This window comes from Eucyclogobius newberryi, unplaced genomic scaffold, assembly GCF_026437365.1.
Source record: "Eucyclogobius newberryi isolate DKJ021-1_F unplaced genomic scaffold, fEucNew1.0.hap1 SCAF_19, whole genome shotgun sequence".
In the NCBI taxonomy this organism is placed as follows: Eukaryota; Metazoa; Chordata; class Actinopteri; order Gobiiformes; family Gobiidae; genus Eucyclogobius; species Eucyclogobius newberryi.
Window position 1 is genome coordinate 33,812,838 of NW_027315823.1, and position 25,000 is coordinate 33,837,837.

General features: G+C 39.9%; 2 protein-coding genes across 2 annotated transcripts in view; one reads left to right on the plus strand and one right to left on the minus strand.

The window, feature by feature from the left end:
* Positions 1–11,273, plus strand: part of prkag1 (protein kinase, AMP-activated, gamma 1 non-catalytic subunit) — a 14,329-nt gene extending 3,056 nt beyond the window's left edge. Inside the window, exons 4-13 of the mRNA XM_072452742.1 lie at positions 267–348; positions 439–497; positions 579–624; positions 696–750; positions 1,675–1,801; positions 1,949–2,114; positions 2,191–2,228; positions 3,273–3,419; positions 4,538–4,637; positions 9,840–11,273. Coding sequence (XP_072308843.1) covers positions 267–348; positions 439–497; positions 579–624; positions 696–750; positions 1,675–1,801; positions 1,949–2,114; positions 2,191–2,228; positions 3,273–3,419; positions 4,538–4,637; positions 9,840–9,850 — 831 coding nt within the window. The 3' untranslated portion in view covers positions 9,851–11,273. The remainder of the gene's footprint in view (positions 1–266; positions 349–438; positions 498–578; positions 625–695; positions 751–1,674; positions 1,802–1,948; positions 2,115–2,190; positions 2,229–3,272; positions 3,420–4,537; positions 4,638–9,839) is intronic.
* A 7,559-nt stretch (positions 11,274–18,832) lies between these two features.
* LOC140366076 (activin receptor type-1B-like) overlaps positions 18,833–25,000 on the minus strand; it is a 12,976-nt gene continuing 6,808 nt past the window's right edge. Inside the window, exons 5-9 of the mRNA XM_072452744.1 lie at positions 23,771–23,938; positions 21,528–21,684; positions 21,334–21,458; positions 20,476–20,606; positions 18,833–19,211 (exon numbers count right to left, since the gene is read on the minus strand). Of these exons, the coding sequence (XP_072308845.1) occupies positions 19,086–19,211; positions 20,476–20,606; positions 21,334–21,458; positions 21,528–21,684; positions 23,771–23,938 (707 nt within the window). The 3' untranslated portion in view covers positions 18,833–19,085. The remainder of the gene's footprint in view (positions 19,212–20,475; positions 20,607–21,333; positions 21,459–21,527; positions 21,685–23,770; positions 23,939–25,000) is intronic.

Sequence of the window (25,000 nt, forward strand, 5' to 3'; positions counted from 1 at the left end):
AGTTTGTTTGTTTTCCCTTTTACGTATGTTGGTCCACTTCTTGATTTGTGTCATCCATTTTTTTGTGATGGCCTTTTTCCCTGCTGCCATAAGTATGTTCCAAAGGTATCCATTTATTGTTTCCATGTCAGGAGTTTCGAGGTCTAAATACATAGTTTTGAAATCGAGCTTTGCTTGGATATTAAAGTAAAATTGAACAATGTTACAGGGATATAGTGGAATTCTATGCACTTTAACTGACTGTTAAGTTTTGTTTTTGTTTTCAGGTCAAAAAAGCTTTCTTTGCGCTTGTTTCAAATGGAGTGAGAGCAGCGCCACTCTGGGACAGTAAGAAACAGTGCTTTGTTGGTGAGTTTCTATTGCCTTTTTTATAGGAATTTATATACACAGAATTGTAACTTGACTGCCACTCTGACCCGATTGTTCCTCTGTCGTCAGGCATGCTCACAATCACAGACTTTATCAACATACTCCATCGCTACTACAAGTCGCCACTGGTAAGAAAAGGCTTCCAGAATGGAAACAAAAAAATACAGTTGTTGGTCAAATCTTTTGTATTTGTCCGGGGTTTTTTTTAGGTTCAGATTTACGAATTGGAAGAACATAAAATTGAAACGTGGAGAGGTAGTTTTTCTTCTTCTTCTCTTTTATTTATTGTTTAATAATTACACAAATCATCACATTGTTTTCTGCAGAAGTTTATCTCCAAGATTCATTCAAGCCGTTGGTCAGCATATCTCCAAACGCAAGGTGTGTTTTCTGTTAATCATTTGAAGAGTTCTTTAGGAACAGCAGTGCCATTTGAAAAACATTTTTTGAAGTGGATCTGTTTCTATTATTAAGCTGTTCTAATAGCAATATTGCGGTTTACAACAAAAATGTAAAATGATGTAGTGCAATGAAAGAAACCTGTAAAAAGCATCATAAGTCTCAGCCTTGATCAAGTCTTGAAACTTGATATTCTTAAACTGTTCTTTGTCTAGCAGTGTTTTCAAAAGTTAAATCTATTGTTAGTAAAAAATATTATTCCAGCTCCAATTAAACTGTTATAATAATGTGTGTAGAAGATGGAATCAAAAACAAAAAAACATAGTTTCTTCTCGCTTCTTTGTGGATGCTGATTTTATCCTGGGATATTTATTCAGACCCATTTTAAAAAGTATGATTTTGTTACATTGAAACCTTCTAATGAACTTTAGCCTTGTTACAACAGTGATTCCTCATTAGTTTAATCAAATTTGTGATTTCTTTGATTCATACATGTTTGTGCTGCAACTGAGGCCTGAGTGCTCAAAAATTTGTGTTTTCACCATACATCCATGTACTTGATTGTGATTATTTGAAAAATTAAGACTGAGTGACAAATGTAGGGTTCTAAAATGTCACGTAGCTAAAATAAAAACATGTAAATGACCATTTGCTGCTTGTTAGTGAAATGTCACTGTGAAGAGCTTATCAGTTCTGCAGTTTTGAACAGGAAGTCAATGGTTCTGTTTCTATTATTAGAGCCTTTTTTGTATCAATATTGCGGTTTACAATGACATTTTTTTAGAATGATCATCTATTTACGCATTGCAAAGTATCTGTAAAATGCATGATATGTCTCCTTATAAAAGAAATCTCAGCATTGAAACAAAACTTTAATCACTCATATTTTTGCCATGTCTTTTCCAGTTTGTATGACGCAGTCTCGTCTCTGCTGAAGAATAAGATCCACCGATTGCCTGTGATCGACCCATTGACCGGAAACACACTTTATATTCTTACACACAAAAGGATCCTCAAGTTCCTCAAGCTTTTTGTAAGCACTTTTCCTCTGACATCTTTGTTTTTAAGTTGACAAAAGGACGATGCTTGAATACTAAATATCTGTAATGACTTGTACATAGTTAAAAGAATGCTCTGCCACAGTCTTGTTCATCAGTTGTTCTCCTGTGGTCGTCCTCAGATAGCAGAGATGCCCAAACCGTTGTTTTTAGCCAAAACCTTAGAGGAGTTAAACATTGGGACGTTCAAGAAGATCGCGGTGGTGCGCTCGGACACGCCCCTTTACACGGCGCTGGGGATCTTCGTGGAGCAGCGAGTCTCGGCTCTTCCCGTCGTCGATGAGAAAGGTGCCAGCTTTTCCATAGTCACTTCTTGTGTTGGATTATTCAGATGATAAATAACCATGTTGTTTACTCTTTGCAGGTCGAGTGGTGGATATTTACTCCAAGTTTGATGTTATAGTAAGTACATGACGGCAACATAAAGACAACCCCAGTATTTTTGATGTTTATGCAGTGGTGGAAAGTCTGTACTTTAGTAGATATACATTGGATATTTTTAACTTTTACTTGAGCAGGATCTGTACTTTCCATTCCACTACATGTTTGACCTGGATTGAAAATAGAAAGTACATTATCAACATCACTACATTTTACTCTTAAATAGGTTTCAAAATCTGTGTCAAATACTTTAACTTTGTACTCTCAAAGTACATTTTCAAACATGCACTTGAATATTTTATACTCAAGTAGATTATTTCATGTCACACTTTTACTTGCTGCTGTAGCTGTACTTTTACAATAACAAACCTGAGTACTTCATCCACCACTGTGTTTAGGACTTCATTATCTATTTTAATCCCAATAATTTCTCACCATTTGCAACGTTATGGACATACTGTATTAACTCGTATTTATGGTCTGTTCAGTAAACGAGGGCCAAAGCTGGTTCAATTTAGACAATGGTTATAAATCAGGTCTGGGCAATATTGACAAAAAATAAGATTTAATGTTTGTGTATCTTGTTAAGTAAATCAAACTATAGCATGTCTTCATTATCAGACTAATGGGAACTGTCTAAGTTAATCACAAAGGTGCAGAAATATTACTTTTCTTTCATTTTTAAAGATTAGTAAGTAGCGTTTTTTTTTACCATAAATGATGAGCAAAATTTGAATATCGAGTCCATTTTCAATATTTCACAATATTTAAATTTTGATATATTGCCCACCTCTAGGTTAAACTGTGTCGAATAAATAGAAAGGACAGCACCTTTTTATTTTGCTTAATGATTAAAAAATGTGCTCTGTGATTGTAAAATTGTGTTGGAAGTTTATGTAATGATGACATAGGGATTTCTTTTTAGAACTAGCTACTTCCTGTAATGCCCTGATGTTAAACTACGAGAAATATTTACCACCAAACGGAGTAGTAATTAGAAAAAACCCGCCGCACACGCTTTATCACCTGTATGTAAACGGTCGCGTCTCGTCTTTTCTTGCACAGAATCTGGCGGCGGAGAAGACGTACAATAACCTGGACATCACGGTGACCAAAGCGCTGCAGCACCGGTCGCAGTATTTCGAGGGAGTCTTGACTTGTAACAGACACGAGAGTCTTCAGGCCATCATCAACCGACTCGTGGAGGCAGAGGTCAGATACGACTCGATGCCGATAACTGTTTGATATTATTTCTACAAACAGAGCTGGTATCAGTGTGGAGTCTGGAGAATTCACACACAAATGTAAAAAAAAAGGTTTATTTTCTGCGATTGTCATCAAACATCCAAGGCGTGTGGTGTTACATTTGCTTTGAGAACTTTATTTGATCTGGTTGTTTTTGTCACATGTAACTTGTCTCTTTCAGAAAGTTCAGTTTTGTAAAGCTGCTCACAAATTTGAGGAACAGTAACATGTTAGGCCACGAGAATGATTTCACTGTTCTTTGGTCTCAATAATCGTGAATAATCGTAAAATCTTGACAATTTTTTCTTTCAGCAATCGTTACACAAAAATTTGAGTGTGTGACATCTCTATAAATGATAATTGAGACTGCTGTGTCATCTTCACAGCCGTCACACGGATTTGAGTCTAGTTCAAACCCAGACTCGAGTCTCCAGCCTCAGGCCTCAAACGCGCCATCGCTGGAGGCGTTTTGTGTGATTTTGACGCCGCAGTCTGAAAGTAGTTTTATGTTGACGATATTAAAGGATGTGAACATTTGTTTCTTCTACCGCTTCTTCAGAAATGAAATAGTTAATAGTTAGTCTAATTTTTTGGTTCATCCTGTGAAAATACCAGATTTAGAACATTAATGTCATATTAGATATAAATATAACTTCAGACTTACAGTTTTACTCTTCTGTAGAAATAGATTCTGTGCTTCTGTGCATATTATTGTGTTTTTAATGAAAACACACTTTTGTCTGAAAATATTCTCCACCGGGACGTCCTCAAATGGATTAAGCTTTATCTGGGTAAAATGTAGTAATAATCTCATTCACTGTCAGGTTCTAAACAACTACTGGTAATCAAAAGTAATTGCTCGACTGATGGATTACCAAAACAATCGTTAGTCGTAGCCTTAGTGCATACCTCACTCTTTTAAACTTCATTATATGGACGGGTGATGCTCTAAACAGATAAATAAGTCTGTATGTTGGTGTTTGAGTGTTTTTCTGTCACATCTTCTTCCCCCACTCCACCTTTGTGTCTGTCGTTGTGTTTGTTGCGGTTCCCTCCTCGTAATGACTCTAATCCTGTGGCTTCAGGTGCACAGGCTGGTGGTGGTGGATGAACAGGAGGTGGTGAGGGGAATCGTGTCTCTGTCGGACATTCTCCAGGCACTCGTGCTCACAAACAAAGACGAAGGTACGGTATTTTCACTGACAAACTACACAGTCTGTCCATATAGTGTATTGTATGTACTTATGTCGAGATTGTTTGGTTAATCGGGATTATTCAGGTCAGAATACTTTTAAGTACAAAACAAATAGTCATTACCTTTTTTAGAAGTCTTTTCAATTCAATTCACACTCCAAAAAAGTAAATGTGAAGCGTTTTTCAATCTGTCCAAGTCTCATTTTTCTTAAAGTTTTAAAAAAATAGGGTTAGGGATATCATCAGAATGTTCAAAATACCAGAATGGAAGCAACATTAAGAAAACAACACATTTTCAATTATAAACTGACAGTAGATCTAAATACTAATGGGTATAAGTCTCAGAAATGAAGCCTGCGTAAATTCAGCCTGGAAGACCTAACTCCACCCATCTACGTCAAGGCTCCCCAGCTCTACCAACACACCCAGTCCGGGCGTCGACCACCATGGAAGGACCCCTCTCCCCAGCGCCATCATCGCACTCAAGCGGCGTCCGTCTGAGAGAGTCAGATCCCTCACTTCACCATGGACTCTTCCAGGTTTCTGCGCTTATCCCAAAGAGGTTATGCAGTTTTTCCCGGCCAAGAAGGAGGGTGGAAGGACGGGGGACGTCTGCATCATAGCCCCCGCACCTGCTCCTCATCCCCAATCAACCCTCTCAAGTTACTCCTCCCCGCTCTCAATCAGCACCCAGGCGGTCGCATTTAAGCCCTCAGGCAGATGGCTCGGCCGCTTCAAACCGTACTGCAACCACACACTTACCGCGACTCATATCATACCAGATCTTCAATCGATGACAGGCTCCCTGCTTCTCTCGAGGGGGGCTCCGGGTCCTTCTCCGATCCTCCGTCCGCTGCGAAGGCGACACCCCGCGCGCGCCCAGCTCGCGCCCAGGCTTGCAGGGGTTCCTCCGGGTCGTGCCCGGACCCTTCCCAACTGAGCCGTCTGAGCGGCGTTTCTCCAGCACGAGGCAAGAACCAGGAAATCATCAGTTCCTCCCGCAATGCGCCTCCGCACCGCCCATCCTCTGCATCCTGGCGTTTACGTTCCTCTTCTTCCTGCCGCCGCACCGCTCTCTTGACCGGACCACGCTCACCTTGGCTCCTCCAGCTGCAACGTGCAGCAGCTCCAGAACACGCTCTTCTCCACGTCAGGCTCTACCACGCTGTCAGCTGTCAGCTCTCTGTCCTCGACTCCAGGGGGCCTGTCCCAGGCCCGCCGCTGGCCATACGGGGCCCCCAGCGATGTCCCCAGTCGAAATTAAGTATTTTTAAATTGTCTTCATCTCGTGAATATTGCTTTAATCACAATCTTTAGCAAGATTTCAAGGTTCTCAACTAAGGTGTTTCCAACTCAACTAACTTACTTTTCGTTTTTCATTCCTAACATCCTTGCTCCCCCCCTCACCTTACGCACGCTGCTCCCCTGTGGAATAGATCGAGGCAGCTCCATGCATCGTACATATCGTGCCATTCATTCTTTTAGGGCTCTTATTCAGCTCGGTCCAATCTCATTCACCGGAAAATGTATCCGCGCCTCAGCTTTCCCAAACACTCGGTGGGTTTATTAATAAATAAATAAACAAATAAAAAATAAAATAAAATAAAATGCGCTGCATGTCTCAGACTCATATTCACGAGAAATGGGTCCATTTAGTCCCGCGGCGCAGCAGCAGTCCGCGGGCACACCACGATTCCCCCGGTCCAAAAGACAACCGGTACGTCGCATCATGTACTATATATTCACGTTTAAAATATTCCACGTTACACCGTGGGCGCATGACCGGCGCGGCCAGCTATGTACAATCTATTCCTAAAATTTCAGGGCAGCTTCCATTCCGGAGCACCTTTTTATACAGCCCGAAAGTACGGTAATTCTAGTCAAGCTACACTCACCGTTATAGCGCAAAGCGATCAGTGCAAGCGTTGCACAAAAAGGCCACGTCATTCAATTCAAACTGCCTGTCAAGCCGGCTTACTTGCGCATGCGCGTAACAGGAGTTGTAGCACCGGTCCAGTCTGTCCAGCAGTCCCACAGACTGCTCCTTTACTGTCCCTCTCCCTGGAAACTGCCCGCTCTGATTGTTTTCTTGGGCCAACTCTTTTCCTCCAAGGCCATCTTACTTCAGAGTTCATTCCACACTGCTCAACCTGAGTAGCTTCGCCCCCTCCCCTCTTGACTCATCTGTTTGGCGTCGGCATCGGTCCCACCTCACTTCCGGTCCCGCCTCCTCCACGAGTGGAATGGTACTTAATTTTTCCATGACAAATCATTCTGTCTCCGGCTCCCGGCGCTTTTACACGGACGCTTCCGCCTCCTCTGGTTTTGGGGGGTATTAAAAGTCTATTATAATCTAAGGTCTACCGGCACCTGCCGTCTACCGGCACTCTCGGTCCACGTTCTGCCGTCTGCCCCGGCTCTCCCAGTCCACGTTCTGCCGTCTGCCCCGGCTCTCCCAGTCCACGTTCTGCCGTCTGCCCCGGCTCTCCCAGTCCACGTTCTGCCGTCTTCCCCGGCTCTCCCAGTCCACGTTCTGCCGTCTGCCCCGGCTCTCCCCCGGCGCACTGCCTGCACGCTCTGCCGTCTGCCCCGGCGCACTGCCTGCATGCTCCGCCGTCTGCCCCGGCGCTCTCAGGTCTACATTCTGCCGTCTGCCGGCGCTTCCAGGTCTACGTTCTGCTGCCCAGGTCTACGTTCTGCCGCCTGCCGGCGCTTCCAGGTCTACTTTCTGCTGCCTGCCGGCGCTCTCCTGTCCACGCTCAGCCGTCTGCCGGCGCTCTCCGGTCCACGTTCCGCCGTCTGCCGGCGCTCTCCCATCCACGTTCCACCGTCTGCCGGTGCTCTCCCGTCCACGTTCCGCCGTCTGCCGGCGCTCTCTCCACGTTCCGCCGTCTGCCGGCGCTCTCTCCACGTTCCGCCGTCTGCCGGCGCTCTCTCCACGTTCCGCCGTCTGCCGGTGCTCTCCCGTCCACGTTCCGCCGTCTGCCGGCGCTCTCTCCACGTTCCGCCGTCTGCCGGCGCTCTCTCCACGTTCCGCCGTCTGCCGGCGCTCTCCCGTCCACGTTCCGCCGTCTGCCGGCGCTCTCCCGTCCACGTTCCGCCGTCTGCCGGCGCTCTCCCGTCCACATTCCGCCGTTTGCCGGCGCTCTCCCGTCCACGTTCCGCCGTCTGCCGGCGTTTTCCGGTCTACGTTCCGCCGTCTGCCGGCGCTCTCCTGTCCACTCTCAGCTGTCTGCCAGTACCTCCATATCATGCCATCTGCTGGCACCTTCACGGCCGGCCTTCCACCGGCACCTCCACTTCCTTTTGTCTGCTGCCTCCTCTGTTTTTGGGGGGTATTAGAAGTCTATTATAATCTAACTTTCAAAATCCCTAAAGGTAAAGCCCCTGCATCATCATAGCACGCACACATGGCTCATTCTGCCTCTTAGAGCATCGGTTAAATTCTCAATTGGGTCAAACCACGGCGCACTTCATTCCCCGTTGTTCCTGACTCCAGATGGCAGCCCATGACGGCAGCACCTTGGTTTCGGAAATATCCGAGGGTAACATCAATCCTATGCAATCCGCCCCCGCGTCTTCTCACCGAGCACTGGCTTAGAATAGGAGCCGCTACATCCGCGGCCACTAAGGGCATATCCTCCACAGCCCTCTAACAACTCGGGCGACAGTCCCTTCTGCCCATGCCCGTACGTTCGTCCCAACCTGCCTCCGATCTTGGTGGCTCAACGCTCCTCGCATCCCTAGTAAGTCTCGTCTTGCAACAAATACTGGTGGTGGTTCAGATTTTCTCATTACCTGTTCCTTAGAGGCATCCTCTAGCTCTCCCCGTGTCTACGTAATTTCTTATCTACTCCCAGGTGCTTCATATTCCTGTCCCCGGTCCTTTACCACATCTCCGTGAATAGAGGCCTCCATTTCAGACGCTTCGAGTTTTCAGGGCGTCTCCCCCTACTCTCCCCGTCACTACGCATCCGCCCCTCTCGGGCCACCACGTGATCAATGGCGGCCTCGTGGCCTGACCAGTCTACTCTATATTAAGTATCTGCCGTCATGTTCTTTCTGAGTATCAGTAATAACCTTGGCACACAGCTGCTCAGACCTTGGGTTTTTGGGGGGAGACATCTAATACAAATAGATCATGGAGTGCCCATGATTGCAACGTCTTCCGCCGGGGTCTGAGCGCCAAATAACCCACGTAATAAAGCTTGCTAAACAGTCCTTTCTCGTCGTCTCTGCGTCTCTCCAGGGTGAAATAAAGCCTGCGTAAATTCAGCCTGGAAGACCTAACTCCACCCATCTACGTCAAGGCCACCTGCTCCCCAGCTCAACCAACGCACCCAGTCCGGGCGTCGGCCACCATGGAAGGACCCCTCTCCCCAGCGCCATCATCGCACTCAAGCGGGCGCCCGCCTGTCCGTCTGAGAGAGTCAGATCCCTCACTTCACCATGGACTCTTCCAGGTTTCTGCGCTATTCCCAAAGAGGTTATGCAGTTTTTCCCGGCCAAGAAGGAGGGTGAAAGGACAGGGGACGTCTGCATCATGGCCCCCGCACCTGCTCCTCATCCCCAATCAACGCTCTCAAGTGACTCCTCCCCGCTCCCAATCAGCACCAGGCGGTCACATTTAAGCCCTCACGCAGATGGCTCGGCCGCTCAAACCGTACTGCGACCCACCACCTTCCCAGCTCCTCCTCTGCATTCCCCTCATCCTCTACCTTCTCTTCACATCTACCACCACCAGTCTCCAGGCTCCGGGGGGAGACATCTAATACAAATAGATCATGGAGTGCCCATGATCGCAACGTCTTCCGCCGGGGTCTGAGCGCCAAATAACCCACATAATAAAGCTTGCTAAACAGTCCTTTCTCGTCGTCTCTGCGTCTCTCCAGCGTGAAATGTCAGTTAGTTTGCTTTAGTTTGGCAAACATGTTTTTGAGCTTCACAAAAAAGTACTATTTGTGGATTATGTATTATATCTGAAGACAAAATGGAAAAACTATTGTGTGGTCAACATTTCAGATGTTTTGGGATATTCTGAGGTTAATCCCAGTTTCTCCAGTGAAATCCCATTATGGTGTCAATAATCTGAATTGTGATGTTTCTTCTCTTCACAAATACTTTTATTACTGTACAATATAATTCAGTAGAGATGATTCAAACTTTATCATGAGTCTTTCTTTTGATTCACAGAAAATGCATGAGGCAGAGTTGCATGGAAAACAACACTATTTTCTGAAGACGGAAGGGGAACTGACAAGATGTGCATTTACCGTAATAGGACTTTTATATATTCCTCTACAGTTAAAGTTACAACTATGAATCCTATTATATTTTTAAATGTCAGAATTAAGTAATGATTTGAAGGAGCAAGGAAGATTTGTTGTTCATTTTTCATCAGTTTATTATTTCTCTTCATTTGTTAAACCTCTAAGTACGTTCTGGTTGATGTATCTGTGGTCCCTGATTTTCAAACCTAAGACTTGTTCTCAAACTCATTTTAAACTCCTTTACCGACCACTCATTGAACTAAAATACGGTTAACAAAAATATATTTGAAATGTACCTAAAAATTATACAAATGTGATCCATAATTGCAATTTGTTTAGTTTTATCATTTTAGTTCCTATTTGTAATTGACATCACACTTGGAAATTACCCAACTGGTTATTTTACAAAAATATGAGAGCACCTTGTATTTTGTTTAATTAAAACGTTGTTTTTGTGTAAATTGTGCATAAACTTTGTATGGAACAAGTGTCCCTGGTGTGATGTCAATTCCCGACACAAACAGCTGCTTGTTTGTAGTAAAACGTATTTACAACAGGTATAAATACACAAAATTTCATCTTAAAACCTGTCGAACGCATTTTAAAATTTGCATCTCTTGAAACTTAACTTAATACAGCTCTTTCAGGAAACTTTACGTTCACTTGTCGTGTTCAGTTGAAATTGGACACAATTATAGCTCAATAGATTCAGTACAAACTGAAATTTTGAGTATAAAGAGAGTAATGTTAAATTCTTAACATTTGATTTTTATAGACTTACTATTGTACCCCAAGGTAAATAAATGCATATTTGTAGTTTGCATAATTTTACATTTTAAACCAAATGCATGTATTCAGAGTTGTTTTACTGTTTTAAATTGTAATAATTTGCACATTACATTGAGATAGTGGTTTGTTTGGATCAGTTCAGTTCTCTAATCCTGTTTTATGAAAATGTATAACTGCACAAATCCAGAAGTGCTTCAACTTTTAGTTTTTACTGTTTTTGTCCATCCTAACCTCATTTCTAACAGCTCTCATCAGAATCTACTTAGCACACGACTTTTACCTATTGTATTTTCTATCTTAGCTTATTTTTGTATTTTATATTGTACATTTTAACTTATAATTTAGTTTTCACCAAAGACACAACCACACTATTAAGTAAATCTAACTAGGAAAATTCTGGTGCGTGCATTAAGTTTACTTATGTCTACCATCATTTTAACTTTTGTTCTGAGAAATATTTAATTTTGGTTTAGTTTTTAAAATTGTAATCCAGTTTGTGAAATTGTTTTGTACTAATTTGCAATGACATTGTAATTTCAAGCAATGAGCAATAAAAGTTTCCTAAAAGGAGTGTGTTTACTGGAGATCTTCTTTGGCCCAGGCAGTAGAGCAGTTATAAAAGTGGTCATCTGAAGAAAAGTGCTCTAAAAATGTGACTATTTATTTTAAGCTCTCCATTTTATATTCATTTTTCTTCTAGTTTTCTTTTTCATGTATTTTAAATTATAGTTTTTTCACTCGTATTGTTAATTTACTTATTTTAAATATTTCAATAAATAAAAAAAAAAAATCACTGTCAGGATTTCCAGTGTTTACTCTGAAAGTCCTCTGCACCAGGAGCAGTGGTCGGTTGTGGCTGCTAGGATCTGGCTCTTGGGCCCCTGGTGGAGGTGTGAGGCCTCATCTCTCCTCTGGACCCTTTGCGCCTGGTGCAGACTTCTCTGCTGGCGTTTTCTCTAGTGGCGCATCTGTACTCGGCATCATGTTCATTGTGCGTGTCAGGTAGGAGTTTCAAAAAATCTGTATTCAAATATAGCAATGGCACCACAACTTGCATTTTTTAGACCTTTTTGAGACCTTTGTTTTCAGAAGACTATTATAAATAGTGTAGACAAAATGTCATGGGAACTGAAAATAACCCAACACATGACCAAAATTACCTTTGTTAATGCGAATAAAAAAAAAAAAAAAAATTTTATCATCAAATAACAAGACGTGACAACGTGCAGGAAAACAACAATAATTTTATTATTATAGATTTACATGAAGACCTGAATTCACCTTTACACGTTTGGAGTTTGACAGAGCTTCAAAAACCTGCAAATTCAATACATTCTCGTGACCCACAACCCGCCTTTTTACACAGTGGAATAAACACATTCAAAGTCCATTAATACATGTAGTGTAAAATTACTAGTGATATCCTGTGTTTTTTTTACAGAGTTGCAGTTTTGTTTGTCCAGTGTTTAAAAATTCCTATAATAACCATTTCCAGTTAAAAGTTAAAATCTTGTAAACATTTAAAATGCAGTACTTTTAAGTGGTTGATAATTTATTAAAAACAAACGTAATATTAGTCTTTTGTGGGAAGAATGTTTTGGTTTTGTGCTGTGAGGTCAGCAGTAGTGCACAATGCATACATGTTTTTCTAAACAAAAGTGGAGACAAAAATATTACAGAAGAATAACTTTGTAAAGTGCTAACATTTTCTGAAAATCTAAAAAGGAGACTCGCATGCAGCACATTTCATATTATGGAGGAGCGGTGCATTCGAGATTTTACAGGAAATATTATGTAGTACTGATTTACGATAAAAAACAGTGAACTAATAATCAGGAGTGTGAATGTTTTCCCCAATTAACAACATAAAACGTGCCAAATCTTTAAATGTCAGCTCATAAAAGGACTAAAAATCCTACAGTTTAAAGGGTGAAATGTAACAAAGTACAAAAGTAAAAGTACAGTTTTAGGCTTACAGTGGATACTTACTCAACCACACACTGGAAACATCTACAATCTTAAATAAGTTAAAAAGTAATTGATGTACCGTGAGAATATTTTGCCAACATATTTTGAAATACTAACAAAACATACTTTTTTATAACAAAATAATGTTAAGGATGTATGTTTTGTTAGTATTTCAAGTGTTGTAGTTGTTGTCTTTTTCTTATTTCAAAGTAAGATAAGGTATTTTACGCTTGTTCCATTGGCAATCTTACTTTTGAGTCTGTTTTGACGTTCCTAAACAACTACTTATTTAAAAAAAGGTGTAAACTGGTCATTTCCAGGACATTTAAGAGCAGGTATCAGTACTTTCTACTTTGCTACAATTTTAACGAGAGTAAAAACATTTAATACTTCTTCCACCACGATTGTATTGCCAAATTGTATGTTCCAGCAAATACGTTTACAATGATTTACTTCCTTTTTGTCAGTGGTGGAAGAAGAACTCAATTGTGTTAGTTAAGTACAGATACATGAGCAAGTATGACATGAAATGTTAAAGTATAAAAGTAGAGTAAAGCGTAAAAAGTTCAGTTCTCTGCTCCGATATTCGCTTTGTGATTAAGGGAGTGCCTCAAGGTTCTGTTTTGGCCCCACACCTAATTGCAATTAACCCAAATGATTTTGGTCAAGATTTTACCGTTTCATAGTAAAATGCTCTTGATGTTGTTCAGCCCACTTTCTTCTCTTACAATTAAAATATGTGTACTCATTCATGGCAGCGTTCAGGTATAAAAGTATAGTAAGAGCAAAGAGTAACTGTAGTTCTCGATTTTGAGAACTACTGTCTGGACTACTATCTTGTTCAACAGAAACAACTGAACAACTGAATGGATTTCCTTATTTTTTCATTTTAAATTCACTTTGCAACAGGGTGACACACTCGCCTCACAGCAAGGTCACAGGTTCGACTCCCGGATGGTGTGGGATTTGCATGTTTCTCCCCATCTGGGTGGGTTTCCTCCTCTGTGCTCCGGTTTCAACACAAAAACATGCACATTAGGTTTTTATTGTTTAATTATATTTTTTGTTTACTCAAAGTTGGGACGTCCACTCAAACAAACATGCTAAAAACAACCTCTCAGCCATTTCAGTTGGTCTCAAACCGTAAAGAAAAGCAATTAATTTCTTTTGTCTTGTTGAAAATGTTGTGAAGTAAATGTAAAAAGTATCCACTGTAAGATTGACTTCAGCACAGTACTTTTACTTGTGTACTTTGTTACTTTTCACCACTGTTTTTTGTGTTGCTACTGACTCAATAGTTGTTGCTAATTGGGGCATGTGACACTGCATTAATCAATCATTTCTATCCATGGGTTTCAGTCACTTGACTCATTTGTTGTTGTTGCCATGTTGAAGACGTCTCTTTGCTGTTAAATAGTCATAAAAACCAAGAGCATAAAACTGAAAATTATACTTCAAGAAGACAGTTCTGGGCTTTGGTCCTTATCTACACTGACTTATCTAGCTGACACTTAAAAGCAGGATCAACTTGCCACAACAAACTTTTGTGGACGTTTCCATCTGCTCTTCCTCGTCCACAAGCTCTCTGCTCCGGACAAGTCCTCAAAGCTTTCAAGAGTCTTTGTGTCTGATCCTAAAATAAAACACCCGGACAGTTGGTAATGAGGCTTGTTAAAACTGTCTGCATGTTGGCTAATGTTTATTAGCATAGCCACACAATAATATGTAAACTAGCATTAGCCAGCTGCTAACTACCTGAAACAAACAGCTCAGCCTCAGTCTGGAGTGATTTCTGTAAGTCCACTTGTCCCTCCTCACCACAGTAACACATTTCTGGACAAACGGGGTCTTTGGGGACGGGACAGAAGTGGAATCTTTTGTTTTGAGACTTTTTATTGGCAGTGCCCACTGTGAACATGCGGCTTTCGTCCTCAAGATGGCAGTAGCAACGAGTGTGTCACGTCACTACAGACCTATGAATTGAGACATAATAAAATAACTCGGAAGTCACTGCTACCTCGTTATCTAAATGACCAGAGCAATGTCCGAGCTCTAGGACCCTTCACCTGCCGTGAATCAAAACTATTACTACAGTTACAATCATTGGCGAGATGCATATTACAGTTTCTCTATCGGATTCATGCATTAATCAAAATTAAACAAAGTCCTGAGGTTTTCTACAGTTTGTGGGGCAGTGGTACAAAGTCTTGTATATCCGACGTTATTATACTGTTTTCACAAATGAACTGAATTCAAAACACAAAAAATTAAATACCATGCAACAATGAGAAGAGGGCGCACTTTCCAAATTTGATGGGATGAAATCTAAAATGTTTCCTTTGTTTTTACTTTAACCATAGAATTATAGAAAATAAGTAGTATTAAGAGTTTAAAAGGCAGAACGGAGGCAACCAATGACAATAACATAACTTATAATAAAAAATATAGACTTTTATTAAAGTTTGAGTTGCTGACTGAAGATGAACGATTATCAAAATACAGCAGTTGGTTTCGATAGTGGACTAGGCACGATTAGTCTATTAATCGTTGCAACTTAAAGGTTGAATGGACGATTTTTTTGGCCCAAATTTTTATCATATTTCCTCGTGGCGTGGATAAATCATTAGTCCTGCCACGTATCAATCATAAAACGCACCTACCGCTCACCTGCAGCCGCGTCAGGCTCGTCCCCACGTTTCCGCGTGCCTAAGCGCATGGATCCATCATAATATAGTTCCCTCAGTGTACGGGGCAAAATGAAGACGGAGAAAGACAGTTCGAGTTGACGCAGAAGTGGACAGAAATCTACGGGAGACGAGCGATGCGATGTGCTCCGTTGCGCTAATAAACAAACGCACGTGTGTGTTGTATCAGTCCGCACGGGGAGTGCACATGCGCACTTCCGCCTACGTTCTCAAATCGCCGAAAAATCGTCCAAACCGCCTTTAAGTTACAGTTTTATATGTTTTATGTTTAGGGATGTTATCATACTGCCTCCATCAAATATTTAAACTCCTACCATTTATTTTTTGGGGGAAAGTCACGAATCCAACTTGAATTTAATCAATCAGGACAGAAAGAATATAACTTTACTGTGGATTAGAAATTGTATTACAAGTTCAGCTCATTTGTGCGTAACCTAACATGATGTAGTACTACTTAAAATTGTTTTAGTACTAGGTAAATTTGTTTTAGTGGCATGATTCTTGTGGACTGTAAATGAGATTTCAGACAACATTTCCTCCACATTTCTACATTGCCCCTCTGTGGTAAACGCATGGCACAAAGTAAAAGTACTACACTACACCTATAATATTTATACATCCACATGAAGATCAAACTGTTTAAATATCAAAATAAGTTAAAACGGCCCAATAAAAAACTAACTATCATTACGAAGACAAAACTCTGCATAAGAACGTTACAGTGAAGACTATAAAAGGGTATTTCAAGAAGAAGGCTCAGAGAACGCTTAAGAAAATTAATCAATGTTGTTTGAAGAATTGTGAGATACAGACAACACTGAGTCAATATAAAATATATATTAAAGCATTGTTTACACTTGAGTTATTTTTGTGCAAAACTAAAACCTCAACTGAGAGTTTCTGATGAATTACAATAATATTATACGATTATTTCTGTCAATATCCCACACCCCTGATCAAGAATGAGAAAATAAAACAATAGTATCACAGTTAAAAAATAAGCAATCAATCCATAGGAAATCTTTAGTTGCGATAATGGCAAAAAAAGAATGATGATGCCAATATAACACCAGGTTACGCAGCAATTACTTGACAAATGTGGTCAGGAGTTTGAGTATATTTAACTTTCTAAGTCAGAAATTGTAATAACCCTTAGAATTATAATTATTTTGGCCAAGCTAATAGTTTAACAGTATGTATGTAACTCCCAGCACGATATTACCGCAAGATTAATTTGAATCTTTGAGATATTGTGGAGAAGCTAAAAGAATTGTAGAACTTCCACTTTTTCTTGTCTTGACTTGCCTTTGGTGTGAATTATTACGGTCTTATTCCAAAAACTTAAAATATAAAAGTGTTAAATAACAGATGTTTCTTTATGTTGTCAGGGAAACTGATCTCATGGTCTATAACAGTGTTTGTTTTAACACCGTTTTTCATATCTTACAGATTGTCTGCTATAGAAGAAAAAAAACATTCTAATTAAGAAGACAATAGGAATATTCTTAATCCGTCAAAAGGATCTTGTCATTCGATATCGCAACATGATTATTGTTACATCCCCAAGAATTGTGACATAATTTTTCATCCCACTTGTACCTCCAATTGTGAGATATATCAGGATTTATGTATGAAATCTGGTAGCTATTGCTTAAATGAACCAAGCATTGACCTAAGCCTCTCTTTAAACTTCTAAACACAACATTCTGACTGACTCCGTTTCTAACTGAACTCATCGTTCAGCAAAGGATGGAACAATAATGTTGATAGTCAATATTACTCGTGCAAACTTTTTCATTTGGTTTACAATATGATTGGAGCTTTAGACAGTTTTTGTTCTTTGAGTTGTACAAGTTATTTATTCAACCAACTGCTCAAGTGTTTCATTCTGCAGTTTTTTTAACCATATTTTTGAGGATTCCCCTGCTTTATCTCCACATTATCGTTTATCCATCATACTTGAACAGTTGTTATTGTGAGCGGCTTTGAGGTCCTCTTGTGTTTGCCTTGCTTCGTGAAATACCCCGCCAAGTACTAGATTAATCACATCTCCTGCTATTGATTGCATACAAGTACAAAAAAAAGTCCAAGGTACATTTTCAGTAGTGTAAAAACAGAAGGTTTGTTTCAGATTTCGGGCAGGAGTAGCTGAGGACAAAAAGGTGCTTGTTTGGCTAGGTGAGCGAGGTAGGGTGCGTCGAAAACCATCAAAAGTGGCAGGAGTGGTTTGAAGAAGAATTGAAATAATGTACATTTTTAGCACCAGTCGAAAGTTTGGACACTTTTTTACCCCTAATCTGTAGTTTTCAAGCTGTAGTGGTATAAAGTCCAAATGGTACCATGTTTAATTGCGACCTTTTAGTAAAGCAGCAGGTCTTGACAATGTCCATTTTGGTTCCTGCTTACATTTGTGGTTTTGTCCCGTTTTCTTTATGGTTTTGTACTTTTTGCAATAGTATTTTAAGCCCTGCAAAGATGTTACAAGGCCATATTGCTGCATAATATGTCACAGATTTAATTTTAGGTTAAAATTCTGTTCCACATGTTGCACTTTGAGAAGGTCTGTTTGGTTCTGCTTTAATACTGGTTTAGTCCAAGGTCAGTTTTGACTTATTGTTTGTGGTTTTAGTTAATTTCCTTAGTCTTGTTGTCCAGTTTTTTTGAAAATATAATTTGTTCTTCAATAAATAATGGCTGGAACAATGTTTTTTGTGGCTCAATATTTATCGTGTGTACAGTACATTTTTATTGCGCGAGTGGGAAATGCGTTACTTTTTATTGTATATTGTTCCACAATATAGCATAAACATATACACAGGTCACAATATAATCGTAAAAAACAAATAATAATTGTGGCAATTTTGGAAGCAAAAATCAATCTACGGTTCAAAAATGTTTACTTTATGTCTGTTTTTGTCTTTATTTTGTCATTCAGAGAGTAACTGGTCACACAATTGAGGATTAGTAACGTGTTAGCAATGGAAATGAAAGAAAACTTAAGATTTTGCAGTTGTTTGGTCACAGTAATCGTTTTTGAAAAGTAGATTTTAGTAATGAAACATCTAAACTTTATGTCTGTAGTTCTTTAGTAGTTTAGTCGATGTCAACCAAACATATTTTATTTTGAATATAAAGATTTATATGGAATGACCGCGAAAGGGAGAAGACATGGACTGACTAATGGCTAAATATTTGGGTGTACATTTTGAGTTTAATCTGTTTTTTTTTAACGTATAAATAGACAGTTTCCTTGTAATTTTTGATATATTTTCTGTTTTTGCATGGACTCCAGTGCAGTTTTAGTCTCGTGAGTGCAGTTTGGGTCAGATACATTGAGCTACTTAATATTTGTGAGAGATTTTGCCACGCCCGCTTTGTAGTTGATTGGCAGGGCGAGTCTTTCGTCGACTACAGCCCTACTATAACTGAATAAATGCAAGTTTAATCCCATACTGTGGAACTTTCCAGCCAGTCATTCCTCTCATATTACACTTGAGTTTCATATTTTGACTATAAAAGCCAGAATCTCTCTCCTAATGTGAACTGAAGCCGTGTCCAAACCTCGGTTGGTTCTGTCTGTGCCACAGTCTCTCACCTTCTCCTTGACTTTGTGCAATCTTTGTCAGTTCCTTTATAAAATAGTCCATCGCTTTAGCCACTCGAGTGCGTTTGCAGTGCTTGGTGGACATACTTATGGTGCCTCTGGGTTAGACCTTTATGTCCTCCTGGATGCTGAGTTGGGAGAGCGTCTTTTTGATGCGCAGAGCGGTGAGTCGAGCTGCACCATTCGAGTACCAGCACTCGCGCATGATTTTCCCTATAACGCGCAACGACTGGAATAGATGAAGACGAGTCAGAGGAGAAAGTAGTACTGTTGTCATCATACTACCATTTCTAACTTGAGGAAAACATTTAATGTAAAGAAAACATACGGCCATTTTCAAGTGCCAAATACAAGATCAAGACTATTCTAAAACTATTCAGGAAATTTGTAAAAGGGTGAACGTTCTCAAGGCTTGAGTGTCAAACCCAAAAAAGATTGGGAACAATGATTCAAATTATTATATGAGGAAGACTTCATGCTGAAACGTGTTAGCGTTTACTTGTTTTTTGTAGCCAAATAAAAAAAATTATGAGAGTATCTTTGTTCTAAAAAAAAAAAAAAAAAAAAAGTTAGATAAAGATGAGCAACCCCTAAATATTTTTAATAACTATTCAGGAAATGTTTATAAATATGGCAGTGTCTCAAACATTTTACACCGAGTACCTCAAAAGAAAGGATTTGGCGTTTCGAATACCACCAGATCTAAATTGGGACTATTTCAGGTCTAAATTGGGGCTAAACCAGGTCTTTAAGTGGGAGTACAATATTGTTACCGTTGTTTTAACAAGGAAATGACTCAAGGAAGAGCAGAAATGTGAATAAAATGTATAAGAAATTAAGTAAATACTCGAACTGAAGAGGTCCGTGGCTGGCGTGCCACTGTTTGAGAAACACTGCCTTACACTGAACAAAAATGTAAACACGAAGATATAACACTTTCCAAATTATTTCATAATTAGTATTATTATCATTATCATTATTATTACTCATTAAAATAAAATAAAAGTGTTGTGTCTATATTTATGGGAGTATTTATGTGATTTTGTCATAATTGATATGATGAAAACCTAATTTTAAGACTAATTTAGGTATCAATCTTAATAAAGTAGAAGTTACCTAAATAACTAAAACAATTTTAATTTTAGCTGGTGAGAGAAAAGTCCATCTAGTAAATCAATCTAGTAATTCAGATTTAAATTATTGTTTTAGGTTATGGGGTTGTGGTAGGTTCAGTAAAAAGAAATGTTTAAAATATTTACAAACTAAATTTTGTGTCTATTAATATGTTGATGTAAAGAAAAAAAGATCTACACAAGCTACAAACATGAAGAGCGAGATTAAAGCACAGTAAGGCAATGTCTAGATTGTTAATTCATATAAATACATTTAAGGAAAACATTTCTGTGTGTGTTTGTTGGTGAACTTGTAATGGGGACATTGGTGATATCTTTGTACATTTTTAAGGGAGTAAATAAGGTTTAACTTATGCAAACCTCATAACTCTGCCACCAGTTGGGGATGTTGGGTCGCAGTTTCTGGTCGCACACCACTTTCCTCATTTCCTCGATCGACGGGTCGGAGGGCACCAGGTCGAAATAAGGCAGCTGATACTCCTCAAGGATCCCTGAAAACGTTTGTAACTCTGTTTTATATTTGATTGACTTAATAAGGACACATATCAAGCAAAAACATGTCATATTGTTGTGTCCTTGTCAAAAACATACCCGGAAAAAAGATAAAGCACTAACAAAGCTTTTTTTCAACTTCATTCAAGGATCTATTAATCCTGTTTACGAGGTCATTTTCTATGAGGACTCAGAAATCACTCAGTTTCAGTTTTCCCCAGAAGTCAAATCCAGGTCCAGTCCATAAACCATCACGGGACTCGTTCTGTGCTACCATGGCTCTATTAGCGTAGCAGCCACGTTGCCAAAGGGCTGTTTTTTTTATTATTGTTCCTTCCAACTTCTGACTGTAGAGGGCGCTTCAAGACTCTAAAATACTGTGTTGAAAGCGGAGGTGTAGATTTAAAAGTGCGTTTTCAAAATTTAGACATTATTTTAAGATAGAAAATGTGAAATGCTTATCTAAAAATGACCAAAAGCATGTTTAAAGGCCGTGGCTTGAGAGCCGCGGCGCGGTCAAATAGCCGTGCAGTTTCAGGGACCGACCCTAATCCTAACCTTAACCCTAACCCTAACCTTAACCCGGCGCGGTCTAAAACGGCGCTAAAACACGGTCAAATAGCGGCGCAGTTTCAGGAGCCGCGGTGAGCGCCCCGGCTCTGCAGACACTCCCATGTTTAAAAGCCAATTAAAGCCAATAGAATGCACAAATTATGTCCACTTTACCTCCATTGTTGCAGCGGCGTGCGATCTCCCAGTAGACCAGCCCCAAAGCGTAAATATCTGCACATTTGAAAGAGTCAAAGTGCCGCATGTTTATGGTCTCATCCAAGACTTCAGGAGCCATGTACCTGTCAGAAAATGAGATGATATAAACTACAGAACACATGTCTCTGTGGGCGCTCCGGTGTACACTTTACCTCTTGGTGCCCACTCTCTGGTTTGGAGCGATGTCGATGGTGTCGGAAGCGGAGTCGTGTCTCACGGCAAGCCCCAGGTCGGCGATGGCACAGCTGCAGTTCTTCTTCACCAGGATGTTCTTGGACTTCAGGTCTCTGTGAGCAATGCCGGGTTTTCCTACAACACAAAACAGTCTGATTACAATATAGTGATAATCACTTACATTTGGTTTGTGCTTTACATGACTGACAAGACTGCCGTCTTTGTTGTAAAAAAGTATTTTCATATGCGTTTTAGAATCTGTATAGGTCAGATAACCATTACCATTATTAAATAATGAGTTTAGCTGCCCATACGGCTCCGACCATCACTGACCACATCCAAGTGTCTTGCTCAAGGACACAATAGCCGTATGTCGTACGGATTACATATAGCAAACTTCATACACTAATTAGTTTTGTTTAATTTTCAGACTTTTTGTTAGTCTTCTAAATTCAAAAACTTTGTAAAGCCCAGTGAGTTATCATGTAATAAATTGAACCATTTTCAAATATTTTAACTTTGACACAAGTTTAAAAAAAATAAAAAATTTATCAAGTTAATTTAATTTGAAGGACAAAATATGAAATATGGCACTTTCTGCAATAACTGAATGAGCGGAGCAAGAAACACAAATGTGAAGAGGAACAAAACCTTTTACTATAGAGACTGTTACACTGTCAAATATATTGCTCAAGTAGGAGTTAAAGTTGTTTCAAAACTACTCAGGAGTACAAGTTTTAATAAAAAGTTAAAACACTCGAGTAAATGTAACTGAGAACTCCCGAGCTCTATTCAGAGACAAACATAATAAAAATCAAACAGATTATTTGGAGTCGCAGGAGACTTTCCCACTCGTGCGTGTGCGTTTAAGGCGGGTACATCCTGTTCAGTGACAGTAAGTTACACCACTCACTGATGAACTCTGGTTAAACAAATAATGGTTCACTTTTGAGTCATCACATACAATAAATGTATCCAACAGGTCGACTTGTGCAATTAATGTTCAAATCGCTCCACACTGGACAGACAAAAACAGCTCAGGACATTAACGCTCTTCTGCTGAGATGAGAAATGAGTCAACAACATGTACAAACGGAGTCACAAATTATGTAACCACCAGAGGACATTTTGTTGCAGTCAGAAGAGAAAAGTCAAAGTTGTTCCCTGAAGACAATTTTGAGGATTTCGGAAGGATTTAAATAACAAAATAAGGAAACACACAGTAATTAGGTTTAGATTAAATAGTGCTGCGAGATGAATTGTAATCGAACCAGAATCGAAAAAGCACAATCTAATTTTAACTCACTAAGACTGTAGTTCTTTATGTCATTTAAAATCCTCTGCAAATACATCAAAACATGTTCTGAAATGATTGGGTCTCTTGTATTACTTTTCAGATTTGTATTACAGATTTCACTCAAGCTTTATTGCTTCTGCATTTGTTCATTTCTTTCATGGAGACGATGATACGAGGCAAGATGTATTGTGACGAAGTTTATTATGGTACCAAAACTAGTATAACATTTTCTGTGCATGTTTTTTGTTTGTGAGTCCAAATACAGATATATTGCCAAAGCAGCAATTCGGGTGAAAATGAGACCGCTGTGTGCTGCCTGCGTCTGATTATTGTGCATGTTATTCCCCACAAAGCGGAGAATGTGCCGTTAGAGATACCGTAGTGCCAAGAGCTCTGAGCATTAGGTCAGTGAGTGATACATGTGGAGCTGTAAAGAGTTTTAAATGACCTAGTTCTGTTTTTCGTGTTTTTAAGACAGTAAAAATGCTTCATGCTTCTAAATGTGTTTGAAGTGTGCAACTGTGAACTACAATCTAATCATATGTAAAGAGACAAGATACACCGTGATGTCCTATGTTTGTATGAAGTTAAATTAGTTTTGCCCCAATGTGTGCTCTCTGCAATTAATTATAATGTTTTTTTTATCATCAGAGTACCACGAGTGCACTGTTAGCACGCTAGTTGTTGATAGCTTAACTCATCACGGTGAATAATTAGGAGTGTGTGTTAAGAAAGTAAGGAATCATTATAGTCTGCTGCAAAACGTTTAAAGTTAAAATAAAAATCAGATACAGCTCCTTCAAGCCTCTTTCTCTTATGTTGGTATGGCGACAACAGTACGAAACAGGAGGCACAGTGGGTTGTACGTTAGGCTCAAGGACACAATGGGCAGGCGTGAGCGGGGATTTGAACGCGCGCCCTTACCCTGCGTGCCGAGTATCTCCATGTGCAGGTGTGCGAGGCCGCTGGCAGCCGACAAGGCCAGTTTGATCATTCCTTCGGTGGTGACCGAGTATCGGTTCAGGTAATCGAACAGGGAGCCGTGCTCATGGTAATCGGACACGAGCCACAGCTGAGTCCACGTGCCGTTGTCTGAAAGGAGAGAAGCGCAGGTGTTACATTGAGCTAAAGTTCAAGTCAAACCGGCACAAATGCAGACGGAGGGCAGACTCGAGTAAAAGGATCACATACAAATTCTGCAATAGTAAAAGTGTTGAAGTACCCATTTAAAATACACTGTAGGAGTTAAAAAGTATAGGTATTTCACACAGATTTTGAGAACTTTTAGAGTCATACTGAATGTAGTTAACAGAAGCGTTATTATAATTAATAATTTACTGGGGTTAGTGTTCGTGCTGATGTAAATCAATGTTAATGATTAGTTTATTTTTGTCACTTTATTAGTTATTTATTACTACACATTACTACTTCATTTGCTTTGTAGCTGTGCCTTATAGTTAATGATCAGTTTATAATGGTCAATGACGAGTTGATGATTAACCAACATTTATTCATTATTTGTATCTATGCCTTATTCTAAAGTGTTACTAATATTTGTCTTTGCTCAAACCCAGGACTTGAACTGAAAACCTTTAGGCAAATGTCACTATGAAGGCGCTAAACAAGAACCCCTCAAACCATGTGGAAAGTGCTTTTTACATTTCAGTCCAGCTAGAAATGTAGAAAGTACAAATGCCTGCTCTCAAATGCACTAAAGTAAGAGTAAAAAGATACAGCCCTGGTTTAGTTCTGGGTTTGTCGCCCTTCCTATAGCGTTTGTGCACATGAACACACAATGAAGTGGAGAGGGGGTTTTACATTGCCTTTAAAAGAGACGCATTGTGTAAAATTAATTTTATTAGCTTTTAACCATGTTAAAAGTGTTTCATCTTCTCTGCCCACTGCCCTGTACTTAGATAACAACTTGTTACGCTGAAATTCCACAGGGAAGTTATCATATCTGCAGTTAATAACAGGAAGTCAAGGGATCCGTTTCTATTATTAAAGGTTGAATGGACGATTTTTTTGGCACAAATCTGAGTATTATTTCCTCGTGGCGTGGACTGCCGATTAGTCCTGCCACGTATCAATCATAAAACGCATCTACCGCTCACCTGCAGCCGCGTGCGGCTCGTCCCCACGTTTACGCGTGTC